At 29.9% G+C, this 15,328-nt stretch overlaps 1 protein-coding gene across 4 annotated transcripts in view; it reads right to left on the bottom strand.

Moving 5' to 3' along the window:
* The window catches only part of LOC129981123 (RNA-binding protein Musashi homolog Rbp6-like), a 247,187-nt gene that overhangs the window by 44,258 nt on the left and 187,601 nt on the right, over positions 1-15,328 (bottom strand). For all 4 annotated transcript variants that reach the window (XM_056091806.1, XM_056091808.1, XM_056091807.1 and 1 more), the window contains exon 6: positions 142-234. In XM_056091806.1, the coding sequence (XP_055947781.1) occupies positions 142-234 (93 nt within the window). The remainder of the gene's footprint in view (positions 1-141; positions 235-15,328) is intronic.

The following is a 15,328-nucleotide window of genomic DNA, read 5'->3' as shown; positions in this document are numbered from 1 at the left end:
ATTTAGATTTCTTTTATATAAACAAAGGCACTTTTTTATCCATCCGTATGTTTATATAATAATTAATAATTATCGGAAGTCACTCAGTGTTATTTTATGGAATTCTTTATTCGGAATGATGGACGTTTCCAGAATACTTACTTTACCAAATTGCTGGAAGTAATTCTTAACATCATCCAGAGTGGTTGGCGCCGAAAGACCCCCGACAAAAACCTTTTTTGTCCTGGTTACCATCTGGAGAAGAAAAAGAAAAGCAACTTAATAAATTTCGCAACTATAAAAGAAAATGGAACATATATTTTTTAAATACTGATAGAATCAGGACTGGCCCTAGGAAGTGTGAGGCCTGAATGAAAAATAATTTTCATTAACATTCTTTTTTCATACTTTCAGTATTTAAATAATGATACATTTTTTTGCTTTTTGCAGAGAATGTGGCAGGTTTACAACCAGCTTTTTCCCCTCCCAAATTGGCAGATTCTTGACGTCTTTTCCTTCATCTGATACTGTTGGAAGCTCCATTACAATTTAAAAAAAAACAATGCCAGGTTAACACGTGTATTGTTTAGGTATTCAGATGATTGCTAGCTGAGAGGCGAAAAATTTCCGTTATTCATAAAACGTAAACGAACCTGAAAGCTATTCATTAGTGTTGCCACAAACGATGAATCTAAAAGTAGAATTAACAAATAATATCGTTTTTACTGTTAATTAAAGCTTTACTTTTCCTTTTTTGTCACAATTTCACCTTCAACTGCGATATAAGCACTCACTGCGACGTAATAATAATTTTCATTAAATATTTCAAACAAAACTGTCAAAACAAATCTCAAATATCATGGGTTAGTTGATTAGCTATCGATCAATTACAAAACGAATAAGCCGCAATGTGTACATAGTTTTTCTTTATATAATAGAAAGAATATGTGACATAGATCAAAAATTTGGATGTTAGCTTTTTCTTTTGACGCTCTAAATTTGATTTATCTAGATTTTTACAAGAGTTTGTAGAGTTCACACATTTCTATTTGTGAACTAGCGTATTTTCAAAAATATAGACATCATTAAAAAAAAATGCTTTGTCGTATTAACGAATATCTGAAACGTGAAGATTCATCAAAATCTTGCAGTTGTATTTTTTTGACGACAATACAACAATTGCTTCGATATATTAATATCAATATATCAATAGTACAAAGATATCAATACTGCAAATGTTTTGCATACGATACAATGAGAAAATAATAGCTTTTGAAATTTTCAACTCAATTTTCAGTTTCTGGTTATAGCATTTATTATACGTGACCTACTTGTATAATAAATGCTAAGCCTAACCCCTATTAGTACAAAATATTTATCTCCGCGATGCTATTCGATATTCCGAATGTCGAGCAATATCGTGGAGATATGATAATCCTATTATCGGGCATTTTGTTACGCTTTTGAGTAGTTGAGAGTCAATCAATATCGTTTTGAGTAGCGAAAAATTTAATTATTTTCTTCTCTTGTTAATCTTGGAAAATTGAAATAGTTATTGTTACTCATTAAATAACAACATTTCATGTCTAGATAATTCTTCTTATTAGTTTTTTTTGTGTGTGTGTACGAATTATTTGTATATAAATTAGAAAGGAGCTGTGCCAGGTTATTTTATGAAACATAAATTAGGCAAACACCAAAGTTAGTTTTCTCTCAGTATAATAGGAAAAATTTCTATTGCCAATTTTTTATTATTTTTATTTTGTTCTGAGAGCAAGCAACAAGATTTACACTTAGTCGTTCCAAGATCTCAGGAAAGTTAATATCATTTATGGATTCTAGATGGCAGCACTGGTCATAAATCCCAAAAGCCATTTTACCCTTCCAGCCGCTGGCAACATTAACCAAGGAGCAAAAGTGAAGCGCTATCGATCCATTGGCATTTTCCTTGAATAAGGCTGGAATGGAAGAAGCACAACAAAACAGTAGTGTGTTTTCTCCACCTTTTTTTCCTCTTTTTTATCTTTTTCTCTCTCCGGCGAAAGTAGGCCAACTCCCCGGGAAATACGAAAAATCGAATCGGCGATTTGGAACACCAAACGATATTGCATAAAGTTTCTGCGAAGAATAACATTCCCAAACCTGCAATTTCTTATAACATATATTTTTTTGTAACGCCTAAAAGAAGTTGGCGCACGGATTTTATTTACTTTGAGCGTGTTTTTCTCTCAAAATGATCGTTTATCGTCTGGCCCCGAATGGAGAGGTTAAAAGAACTTAAGGACGCTACGGGGGTCGCAGGGGCCATTTTTGTGTCAGAGGACGCCCATTTCGGAGAGGCCCATGACCATTTGCGGAACTGAAAATGATCCTCGGGGCTATTTGCTCATTTTTTTTTTTTCTCGCCTGAACTACGCTTGCTCTGATGGCAACGAATCAGCGATTCCTTCTTTTGCAGAATATACAACTTATTTTTTCCCATTGTATTTGTTCAAGCTTCCCCAAACTGCTCAGAAAAATAGATAAACACCTTTAAAAATCATTTTCAGGAATGTCCTGAGACTTGTTGAAGATCCGTGAGAAAAAATACTTGTGTATCTAACCCCTCCCCCCTTCGTTTGAAAACAAGTAAAAAGATTCTAAAATTCGATTTCTAGAATGTAGTAACTCGAATAAAATAATTTCCTCTAAAGGTATATTTCAACAACTAAATAAAATTTCATTTCTAAATTTTTATCTAAATAGAATTAAGAAATAATTTAATAGCTTTTCCAAATTAACTCAACATTATTTATAATAAAATAATAAATATAAGAAAACACTCTTTAAAACACATTCTATTAATATACCAAAACAGAATTCTTTTATTTTAATTTTAAATTGATTTTATTTATATAATCTGATCATGAAATTTATTTTTTTTTCATGAAATCCACCACCACGTAATGTAAATTGAATTTAATCAAATTAAAATCAATTATTATTTAATATTTAAGCTTTGAGAATTTTGACCTGGTGACTATGCAAATATATAAAAAAATAATAAAAATCCTAAAAAATCAGGACGTGCTTAAAAAATCGATTAAAGAATCCCATCTTTACAACTATGAAACAAGTCGAGTTAAATTAAAGTATTTAAATGCATACTCAGTAATTTTTAATCAAGTAATCTTAATCTAAATCGAGTGTTTTTGAAGCGCATGACAGGGTTTCAAATCTCTTTCGATTATTTAAATTCACAGTCTCTCTTAAATAGGAGAACATGGAAAAAGAGAGACGCAGCATTTGTTTTTGTCATTCATTTTATAATCTAAGCCATATAAATCATTGTAATAAAATAAATATTTTTTTTAAAAAGGTAGATAAATATTTAAATAATTGTTTCAATAGAAAGTCAGTAATTATATAAATATCATGATGCTCCTTGTAATCGAAAGATAAAAAGAAAACAGTTACAATAGAAAAATGATTTTTATTTAAATGTTAAATACTTTTGCAATAAAAAGACGATAATTAGATAAATATTTAAATATTGTTCCAAAAGAAAGAAAATAGCTGGATAAATATTAGGATGATTATTGCATTAAAAAGAAGACCGTTAGATAAATATTAAAATAATTGTTGAAATATAAAGGTAATTTTTAAATATTTTTTTTTTTAGTTCGACAGATTTGAACAGATAGAAAAATTCGAATAATGAGTTTAGATTATTTAGAAACACGTAATTCAGTTTATCATAGATAATTTTCACAAGGAACGATTTAAATTTTAAAATGCGGTTTAAAGAATAAATTCATGACACTACGAAATAATATCAGTTTTAAAGTAAAAATTTTGAAATTTTTTTAAAAATGTGGATTTAAAATTCCTTTTTACTTATTTAACATATAAATAATTTAATGAATCTCTTGATCCCAGATCTATGCTTGGAGGAAATAATATCAATTATTCTGTAATTCAAAAATTAAAACCATACATTTAAAATACTTGATAAACACACATATGCACAAAAAAGAAAAGAAAACAGTCTTCTAACATCAAGAGCAGGCCTCATTTCACTAATTTTTACTTTATTTAAAAGCTAATGACAACTAGCCCCTCAACGATCGCCTTATCCTGTATTTTTAAGACATATTACGAACAAAAATCGTGACTCTATCTCCAGTTTCAACAATTAGACTGATTTTATCAATTTATTTTATATTTTTGTATTGATAGCTAACTAGTCACAGAATGCTTGTTTATTATGCAATCATAATTTGACTTTACCTTTTGCTTCATAATTAATAAAGCATAAATTAGTCGCTTCTTTCAAACTAAGGGAGGTCTAAAACCTAGAGATTTGTCAAAATTCCTAAGTCAAGATGATTTGTTGGATGATTACAATACTTTCTCCATACTTGGTATACAAGATCTAAAAAAGATTATTTCTGCGTACAAATTCAGGCCAAGTACCGCTTCAAAACTCGACATACTCTCAAATATTTCTAAACAACCTTTTGGCATATCCTGTAACATCTACATGGTTTGCTTATGTTGTTGGTATTTTTTCTGTATGCTGTGCACACAATACAAGGGAGGGTATAAAAGAACTTTCCGTAATGTGTATGCTCAAAATCCTCAATATGTTCAATCCTGCATCATTCACCGTCATAATTGATTGGAAATAAGACATATGCACATAAATAACAAGGTGCAAGAAAACATAAAGTATTTTTCGATTCAATTCAGTATATTTTTTTTCAAAAACTAATCCGACTTATGCGTGCAAACCAAATAACATTTCTTAGCTGGCTTCAAATTCCTACTTAACCGGTATTAAAGAAGCCCTTTTTCCTTGTTTTCCAATGAGTCACCATTTCTTAGAAAGGGATCTGTTTGTCACTACAGCATTATACGATAATTAGATCGGGGATCGCAGTTAGAGGTTTTCTGCATCCTAATTGGACTAGACGAAGGGTTTCAACCGAAGACATAGTTAAGCGGAAAAAAAAAATCAAAATACCCTGATGTCCTAAATAGAGATTTATTAGGAAAAGGGAGATGTTTGAAGAGATTTGGGAAGAAATTCAGTCAGATCAAGTGCATCATTGTTTAAAAATAAAAATAAAAAGTTATGAATTGTTACAATTTATTATTATGACAAGAACTATTTTATTTATTTTGGATAGATATCTTGACAAATTTTTTGACGGGACATCTAATTAAAAGGATGTGTGCTTAAATTTTCATTCAATTTTTCTACCTTAAATTGCATTTCTTACTACTGAAGACAGAAGTCTAATTCAAGGTAGGCAAATTATTAGCTAATCGTGACAAAGCACTTATGTATGAAATATTTTGATACCACATTTTATGATTAATATTCTATTTATCGACTTTTACGTAATCTAGACATGGGAGCAATTTTTGTATAACCTTCAACAAACGGCTTTTTCTTAAACTTTTTCTCAGCTCAATAAATGGCATTTTAAAAAAAAGTTAATGATGGAAATGATGAAGATGGCTTAATTTTCCTTTCGATATATTTCTTTTATTATTAAAGATAGAAAAACTATACAAATAAGAAATTATTCAATGAATTCATATTAATGAGAAGTTTTTTTGTTAAAAGATTTCAGTAACTGCTGTCCCTTAAAAATTAGAGATAGATATCTTTTTCAATAAAGCAATCATATTACGCCTTTAAATTGACGATGTATATGTATGTAAATTATGAAGTATATTACATTAAAGTCTCTTTGTATACGTAGTATACAAAGATAAAGTATACTGTAATCATTTAAAAAATTGGAACCTAAGATTTTGAAGATTCTTTGCGTTTTAGGTCTCCCTGGGTCTGAAAAACACAGTTTCATTGTTAGCATTTATTATTTATTAGTAATTAGTAATAATGTATTTCTTTTGATATATTAAAAATATCTTCAGAAATTTCATTGATGTGATAGTTGATTTAATTCTTAATTAGAAAATAAACTTTAAATAATTTCATTTAATAAAATTATACTATTTTTTCAAAAGAATTTAGTTTCTGGTAAATAAATTTAAAGGCTGCTAAAGTTCTTTTATAAAAATATCTTGCATACAAGCATTTAAAGCTTACAGAAATTTTAAATTGATTTTTTTTACAAATATGTAAAGACGATAACAAAAACACTTTAAACTAGACGTAGGAAATTTGGTATATGGATTTTACACCAAAGTTTTAGAATTTCATCACATTTTGATCGAAATTTATCTATAGGAAATCTTTTGTCTGGTATTTCGAGTACTCTATACTTACAAAACGCAAAGAATTAGGCAGATAAAATTTGGTTTAGCATCTATAATGTTGATCTCATCAATTTTGAACAAAATTTGTCAAAATGTTGACTGTCTTTCGGTCTGTACTTTCGCGTCCATGGAAACGCCATAACTCATAATCGCTCAATGTCTTAAATGAGTGAAATTCAGCATGTGCTCTCGTGATTTTATTGTAATGTCATACTAAATTTCGATTTCAATTATTTGAAAAAAAAGGAGTCAGAAATATATATATTCGATTTTATAGTATTTGGGTATCAATCGCATCTCCCCCACCAAAAATTAATATTTTGTAAGGATTTCACGCCAATACATCTTTCGATTTTCTTTACTATATTACGAAATGCACATTTCTCATTGTGGGACTCAGAAATATAAATTTGAGGATTGGTTGCGTTCACATGTCTTGTCCCAAATCCACAATTTTATGCGGGGAGGGGGAGGGGTTAACATATTTATTAAAGAATAAGCAAGAAAACTTTAGGGAGGTTACTCCAACTATTTTAATTTGTGCAAAATACTATAATATTTAATTGCTCATATATAAAAATTGCAAGCATCTGATAAGCTTAAACAAAACGAAAACTTCCCTTGCTTCTGACTTGCCAAGAGAAATTTTTACAATGCAATGAATTTCATGAAATTCTAGGAATTTCTTTTGATTAACAGCCTTTACTTTTATATTCACAGGATGGATCAAAATATCAGATGCGTTTAAAAATTAAATCAAACATACATAGAGCCATTTTGTATTGGTTGTCGCAAACGTAACAACAGCTTTGCTGCAACCTTATTATAACAATGATAACACAATATGATCCATTTTGTGCAACAACTGGTAGTCGTAAACGCAACAACAGCTCTGTTGCAGTCTTTATGTAACAGTGATGACGTAATATGAGAACACAAGGAACATTTCCATACCACGTAATGACTGGATATGCAAAACTTACTTCTAATACTTTACAATTTTAAAACAATTGTACAAATCATAGACGGGAACAAGACAATGCTTAGTTTAGAATTTCTCGTGTCCTTACACTATATTACTGGTTTTGTGCCAATGATTGTCGTATAGAAAAGAAAATAGAGTATTCAGTTTGGACCTCTTTAATTTAACCTATTGAAACAAATTTTATATAAACCTAAAATTTTGACTTAAGGCTAAATTTTAAATTTCATTTACATAAGTTACGTCTTTGAATTTGCATTTATTTGTAATAGAACAAACTATTCTTTAACGGATTTTGTTCAAAATTAGATTCAGATCTAAAATTCCAATTTATACTAAATAACAAATATCACATACCAAATTTCACTCAATGTATTTATTGATTGTTATCTGCGTAATTTGTGTGATCTCAAGAAGTTAACCCAAATGCTCTCTCTTATTCCCAGATAGATAGGGAGTCAAATATATTTCCAAAATTTGCTTTTTCGTACTCAGAAGAATTTAAATCTATAGATTCATCAAATTCTCCATATCAAATATTTCGACATTCGTTGGGAGTTTTGAATACAAGAAAATAAAAATATATGCTGTTGCAACCATAAGGAAACGATTAAAGGCTTTTCTGTTTAAAACGACAAATATATGTGAATTTCGAACGCTGTAACACATTATTCAAAATTTGTACAAAATTTATTTACCCCATTCCATAATGTTTATCCGAAAGCAATCGTACGAAGGGGGAGAAACATTAAAATTCATCAAAGCTTTGGTATATGCTCACATAACAACAATCGAAAGTGTTCTGTTCGTATACTGAACCCCGAGATCATCTGTAACTCCCAAAACAGAATAATGTTCTTGCAGCAAGAAAGGAAGGGCGCTTGATCCAATAGCAGATGGATGAAATATTCATTCATCCCGTCGGAAGAAATAAATGATGCAGTGGCCGGTTATTTGTCTCTGTCAGCCTGCCTAATAAAACAGGGAAATGGATTTGAGTTTTAAAAAACTTTCGCTCTGTTTCGCCGGGACCATGCGAGAATCCCACTTGCAAATAAACATTTTGATAAGGATGAGATTAATGTTGGAACAACTTGTCTCAGAGTGATTGACACTTTATTTAAAATTCTTATTAACTGGCGTTGCCTGCCTGAATTCTTCTAATTCGTAGCTGTCTTCTGAGCCTCGGCAATTTTACATTTGGTATGGAAATCCATTCGGGATATGTATGATGGGAAACGTCCAACATGTTTAATAACCAATAAATATACTTTATTCCATCAAATAAAATCGAAATTCAGATAGAAGAAACAGTCTAAACATTTACAAAGGCAATACTTGCATTAGTATACAGCAAATAGAAAGCAAAATAGCATCACTACATAACAGCACTTAGCATAAAACAACTGGAGAGCTCGCTTTGCGATCAACATTGCAAAGATGGAATTCCCTTATCTTTCATTCAATTGAATTCATTCAATTGAAAACAAATTTTGACATAGTATTTCAATTATAGTTAGATGATCACAGGCCAAATTTCATTTATTTAAGTCATAGCTTTTTCGAGTATTGAGTTTACATAATTTATAAGATCATAACATAAGATTTGATACCGATATACATTTTATATTTTAAACCTGTGTTTGAAATGTTATCTATCTAGTTTTTAACGCTTTCTATATTGTAATCAAGGTGTCGTGTTAATTTGTACTGAGATAGAAGGCCAAACCTGCTCTGAATGAATTTTGTCCAGAGTTTGATAAAAGCCTACAAATTTGATTTGAAGATTGCATGCTGAATTTCGTCTGTCTAACTCAAAGAGTTTTTGAGTTATAATACTCACAGGCGAACAAACATAATTCCCAAAGTGTGGTTTTCGGAATTATCGAGATTTGAAACGTAAAGACAATCTGGGATTTCTGGAATTCGATTTTTTGTTTGACGATTACTATATTTCCTCTTTGTGTATTTCATATTCGAGAAAGTAAAAATTAAAGGAAATTCGCACATCTTGTCTGAAACATCATAGCATGATAATGTTTTAGGATTTATTTGTTCTTATATTATTTTCAAAACTTTACTTTTCATTACATGGCAATGATAATGTGCATACAAAAAAATTGGATTTAACTTATTTACAATGAACATCTGTATGGGATTAACTTCTAAAAAAAGGAAAATATTCTGTTAAACTATATTTAAATATAATTTGAAAAAATTTATTAAAATTACTGAAAAGATTTCATATAAATTAAATTGATTGCTGAAATGCCATTTTTTGGAATTTTAAATGGTATAGATTTTTTTTTGCAATAATATACTCGAAGGTTATTTAGAAAAATCTTAAATTTTAATAAAATTATTAATCAGAATTTTGAAAAATTAATAATTGTCTTTTAACTAGAATTGACAATACAAGAGGCAACTATGTTCACAAATTTGTTAATTCTTAGGGCAATAGTTCGCCCTGTGGAGTGTTTCGAGCGTTTTTATTTTTAATATGCATGTCACATTATTCATTACATAGTTTATATATTGTATGCAGTCTATAAACATTATCATGTTAGATGACTCTATTTTATACGTCTATGTTATACGTCTGTTAGATTCTGACAATGTATTACTTCAATGCTACTTTCGAATTCAATTCTGATTATGTTTGGTAGGGCTTTTCATTCAGTCTCACTTTCAATTCCTCATTTTTAATTTTTTGTAATTATATTCGTACATCTTTAGAAATCTCTACTGCTTTCTTGGTGTTAGGCTAGGAAAATCTTCCACTTTCTGTTTAGATTTCTATATTTCCTTACCTAATATCTTAACCTTGAATTCATTCATAATCTAACGAGAGTTCCCAAATTACAGGTCGATGATCAGTCGCCACAATGTCTTGAATGTATACATATCTAATCATAGTTTACAAAACTGTGATGTGAGTTTAGAATATTCAGCCATGCATTAGATATAATTTTTTTTGCAAAATTATATATAATACTAAATGTTTTATTCTTAAAAGTTGCTTATTAGTTCATAAAACTTGGAAGGAATGTGTGCTTTTCATCTCTAAAAATATTCGTTGCATTAAAAGCGAAATGGGTCGCTTCAGGAATGTTTTATAAAAAATGGTTTCCGATAGACATGGTTTTTAAAAAGAACATAGCTTTAGATAAGATTTCTAAAAAGTGGATCTCTATAGATGCGGTTTCTAAAAATTAAACCGCTATAGATAAGAATTCTAATAAGTGGATCGCTATAGATATAGGTTCTAAAAAGTGAATTGCTATAGATATGGTTTTAAAAAAATGGAAATCGCTATACATAAGATTTCAAAAAAGTGAATCGTTATAGATACGGGTTCTAAAAAGGAATCTCCATAGATACGGTTTCTAAGAAGTGGTTCGCAATGTTTTAGTTTTCATACTCTTTATAGGGGAATTTTGTCTAGAAAAACAGAAAAATGTTTTCACCTTTTTTAAGACCACTCAATGCTAAATACTCTTTCCATTTTTACTGAAGTGTCTCCAAATATTAATAATAAGAATAATCATATTCATATCATTTATTTTCGTAAAAAGAGCAGGGATATATGACTGGTAATCAGAGAATTTAAAGATGAGCTTTTTATTGGAATTAGAAGCTTAAAGATTCCTTGGAACGCAATGGAAAAAAATTGTTTGGTACAATCCCTTACAAGTAAGATGCAGAAAAAGAAGGAAATGTGTATTATTTAAATTAATATATCTAACCTTTAGAATAAAGCTCAAAAACAGCACTTCGAAAAAGAAAATGATGACCTTCCATCTCATTTATTTTGCGACAAAGGGGAGGTTCGTTCGTTGGCAATGATCAGAACGCAGCGAGACGAATGGCCGGTGGTGCAACGGACATTAATAACGAACACCTTCTAAATCATCAATAATGCTGGTCCACTCCCCGAAGAAGGAGATGAAGTCGCAATGAATGGACTGTCTCTCTGCAGATCGCATCAGGAGCAGACATTTTTTTTTTTTGGAGTCAGGCTGGCCGAGCTGCCGCGCATGTCCCTGAATAGATAACTGTCCCTCTATTATTGAATATTTCTTTTAAAATGCAAAAAAAAAGATGAAGAAGAGGAGTTTTGGGTTTTTATTGTGGGTTAAATGCATGGGATTACAACAAATAAGAGAATAAAAACAAGAGATCTAGGAATTTAGAAGAAATAAATAAATGTTTAACCATTCTTTCATGATTTTTTTCTTTTTTTTTGTGAATCAAATCAGGGTGATCTAATCTATGCTCCAGATCAAAGGAAAACATGTTAAAAAAATTCTAGTATAAATATATATATATATATAATAATACTAAAACAATATGATGAAAATATTCATCACCATGCAAATTTAAATGTTAAGCTCAGTAAAAAAATCTTCCATTTCCCTCTCTTCTAAATTTCTCCACTCATTATAGCCTTTATTAGCAAATCTCAGATTAGTTATTAAAAAATATTCAAGAAATCGTACGTTTCTTCCAACCACAACAAGCAGCGGAATGACAAGTTCAAACCCACTATAATGATTGTGACATTTGATATTTTTTTTGCCAGTTAACGTTTCTTATTACGCAGTAGTCGTGAAAAAAGTTGCTAGCAACAACCAATTTACAGTACACCTTTTTTGTTCACTAAATGTTATGATGGAAATTTCCATCACCATTCAAAGAATGGTTATATATGTATAGAGACAAAAATTTGCAATTTTATTGTCCGTGAGATGGAAAATATGCGAAATATATCATAATATTATTTTTGTTGTCAATATGCAAAATTTGCAAGTTTAGATAAAACATCGAATTTTTACAGCTTATGAGTTAGTTAAGTTAAAACACATTATTTTTCAGGTGGAATTAGCGAGTAATATATTGAATGTGCAAAATTTTTTCAATGGCCTATAAGTGGAGAAAAAGTTTGCTTTAATTTTTTATATTTCATATGCTTCATTATTTGTATGCGCTGGTTGCATAATAGTTTAATTGTTAAACAGTAAAAAACGCATGAGTAATCTCACATGTGATCTAATAACTTAAAGCACTGATGGGTAATCGTTATGTTATTATTTTCATCTGAATTTTCCTTGTAAAAGATTTGTTTAAGATATCATGTAGCTGTAATATAAAAGATTTGTTATGATATATTTTTAACTTATATTTTTGAAACCTCTTTCTGAAATCCTATTTATTTATAAAAGCATTTTACTTATAATCATTTAGGAATAATCCGTTTTCGAAGAAAAGATTCTTAATCGAGATATCACAAGAAGATAGTCCAGTTATTATAATAAATTGATGAAAATAAAGTACCAAAAATATCTAATGAATATATTTTTCATTCATTGCATATTTTTCTTGGCTCAATGTAACATTTTTCATTTCATTATGGATTGGGTATTTATTTTTTTCTTTAATATTTGATATATTTATTTGCCAATGTTCCTGACATTGAACCTTTTGTGAATTGTAAGTGCATGAATATATTTAATTTATTAATGAAACGCTTTATTGCTATTGTAATATTTTGGACAGCCTATCTTTATCTATATCGTGGACTTTTGGTTTAGAGAAAGGAAAATCGAGCATCGATGACATCAAAGATCTATCGTGTATGTGAAACTGGCATACATTATATCATCTGTTTGGAGGAGCCTATTTCGGTACATGTGGCAAGAAAGTTTGGAAATTTGGGTGCCACATTCATTTCATTCTCTTTATCTGCCCTGAATTTAAAATTACGAGCTCCATACAAAAAAAATTTTATGCAACTTTGAAGCTAAATGTCAATTATTTGGAACGATCCTATTTCTCTCAATGGAACAATGCCCATAAGCCGGGTAAAAATGTCACAGATAGGGTTTGAGAACTACTTTCTTCAATCATTCTCTGTGTTGTGAGGGTTTGATGCTCACGACCTTTATTGGGGTGAACAAGACTTTATACTGAAATTGTGCGAACACCTTTAGAATAGAAAATAGACTCAGATCACATCATTTCACCTCAGTTTAAAATTACCATTATGAGTTTTATTTAGCCTCTGAGTGAGCAAAGTAGGATAGTCCGCATAGTTCTTCATACCTGTTTAAGAATAAAATTTATAGCATATTGAGTGCAGTTGAGTGCTTCTATAAATAGCTGGTCGAACCCAAGTGAATGCGAAAGATAAAGAAAAGGGATCACGGAAGGGCGGGGCTGTTGGAGATTCTGATGCCACAGACGGGGGAGGGGGGGTCAACGACCTGTCTTTCTTCCATTTTCATTATTCTTTCTTATTACACATTAGAGAGATTGGATGTTTTCCCATTTATCCTTATTTAAAGAAGCAAAACCTCCTCCAACGTAAGCCGAGCGCATGGAAGTGAACAATGGGTTTAACCAACCGTCTATTTAAACCCTTTCCTTTAAAAATAGCATTTATTATAAGGCTAAACGATCCTTTACATTGGCATCTCTGGTTTAATTTTTCTTTAAAATATAATAGAAATATAGTACCTCACAATTTACGAATGGATGCGGCACAAACAGATTTCTTCTCTTGTTTTTCTTGGTTGGCAGAACAGTTGCCATAGCAACTAATTTTTTTACGCTTCAGTAGCACACTCCACCAGATTATTTTCTTTTTCCAACGGCATTTTAAGTGCTATATTAGTAGATTCTCCTGTTATTCATCGGAAATACCGGTGCTGAATCAGTAGATTAGGTAGAACAGATAGAACGTCACTAAGTCATTAGATCCTACTATTGATGCAATACTTGTTATCCAATGATTTACAGGATAAGTTGATTTCTCCATCCTACTGTTTTACTATTTGTATAATCTTTAATATTATTGCTAATAAGGTTAGACAGAAATGAGTAATATATAGGCTCGTCAAGAATGCAACCTTTTCATCCAATGTCATTTCGGAATGTTTGGGAAATTTGAAGGAGAATAATGGGTCCTTCCACAACAAATACCAATGATCTAAAATTTCTGATATCATTTAGAAAATAGTCTTTCTGTAACTCTAAAATTAGACGTATATAGGAAAAAATTAAATTATCTCATAATAATTTGAAAATAATTAAATTCTTCTTTTTTTCAAATTATTGTCAATTCCTCTTCTTAAATGGCTATTTTGAAAATTGTTATCTATATAATTTTAAGATAAAGATTTCAGCACTTGTTACATACAGAACTAATTCCAATTTACCGGAATTAGAAACCGGAACACAAAACGGAATTTTGTCAGTTAGACATATTTTGAATAAATTCCCAGCTTAGAAAATTTCCTAAATGAGATATTCATGCAACTATTCTATATTGCATGGGTTGCAATAAATAAATAATTTTTTCTTACTCAATGCAGTTGTTTCATGTTCATGTGGTACGTAGAATAATTGGCAAATTAGATATTTTGGCAACGAATATTCTACATTGAATGGCTTTCAACAAATAAATTAAAGAACAATTATTTTTTACAGTAGAATTGATTCATGTTCACGTGATACAAAGAAAAATTCCCAAATTAGATATTCTTACAATGAATATCATGTATTGCATGGCTTGCAATAAATAAATAATTCTTCCTTATTTAATGGAATCGTTTTACGTTCTTGTGATACGTAGAATAATTGACGAATTTGATATTTTGGCAACGAATATTCTACATTGTATAGCTTGTAATCGATAAATTAAAGAATGATTCTTTTTTTACAATGGAATCGATTCATATTCTCGTGATACAAAGAAAAATTCCAAATTAGATATTCTAGCAGCAAATATTCTATATTGCATAGGCTTGCAATAAATAAATAAAAGAATATTTCTTCCTTACTTAATGGAATCGTTTCATGTTCTTGTGATACGTAGAATAATTGACGATTAGATATTTTGGCAACGAATATTCTACATTGTATAGCTTGTAATCGATAAATTAAAGAATGATTCTTTTTTTACAATGGAATCGATTCATATTCTCGTGATACAAAGAAAAATTCCAAATTAGATATTCTAGCAGCAAATATTCTATATTGCATAGGCTTGCAATAAATAAATAAAAGAATATTTCTTCCTTACTTAATGGAATC

Source organism: Argiope bruennichi, chromosome 8 (genome assembly GCF_947563725.1).
Source record: "Argiope bruennichi chromosome 8, qqArgBrue1.1, whole genome shotgun sequence".
Classification (NCBI taxonomy): Eukaryota; Metazoa; Arthropoda; class Arachnida; order Araneae; family Araneidae; genus Argiope; species Argiope bruennichi.
Note: the sequence above shows the minus strand (reverse complement) of the source record. Positions and strands in the feature narration are given on the sequence as shown.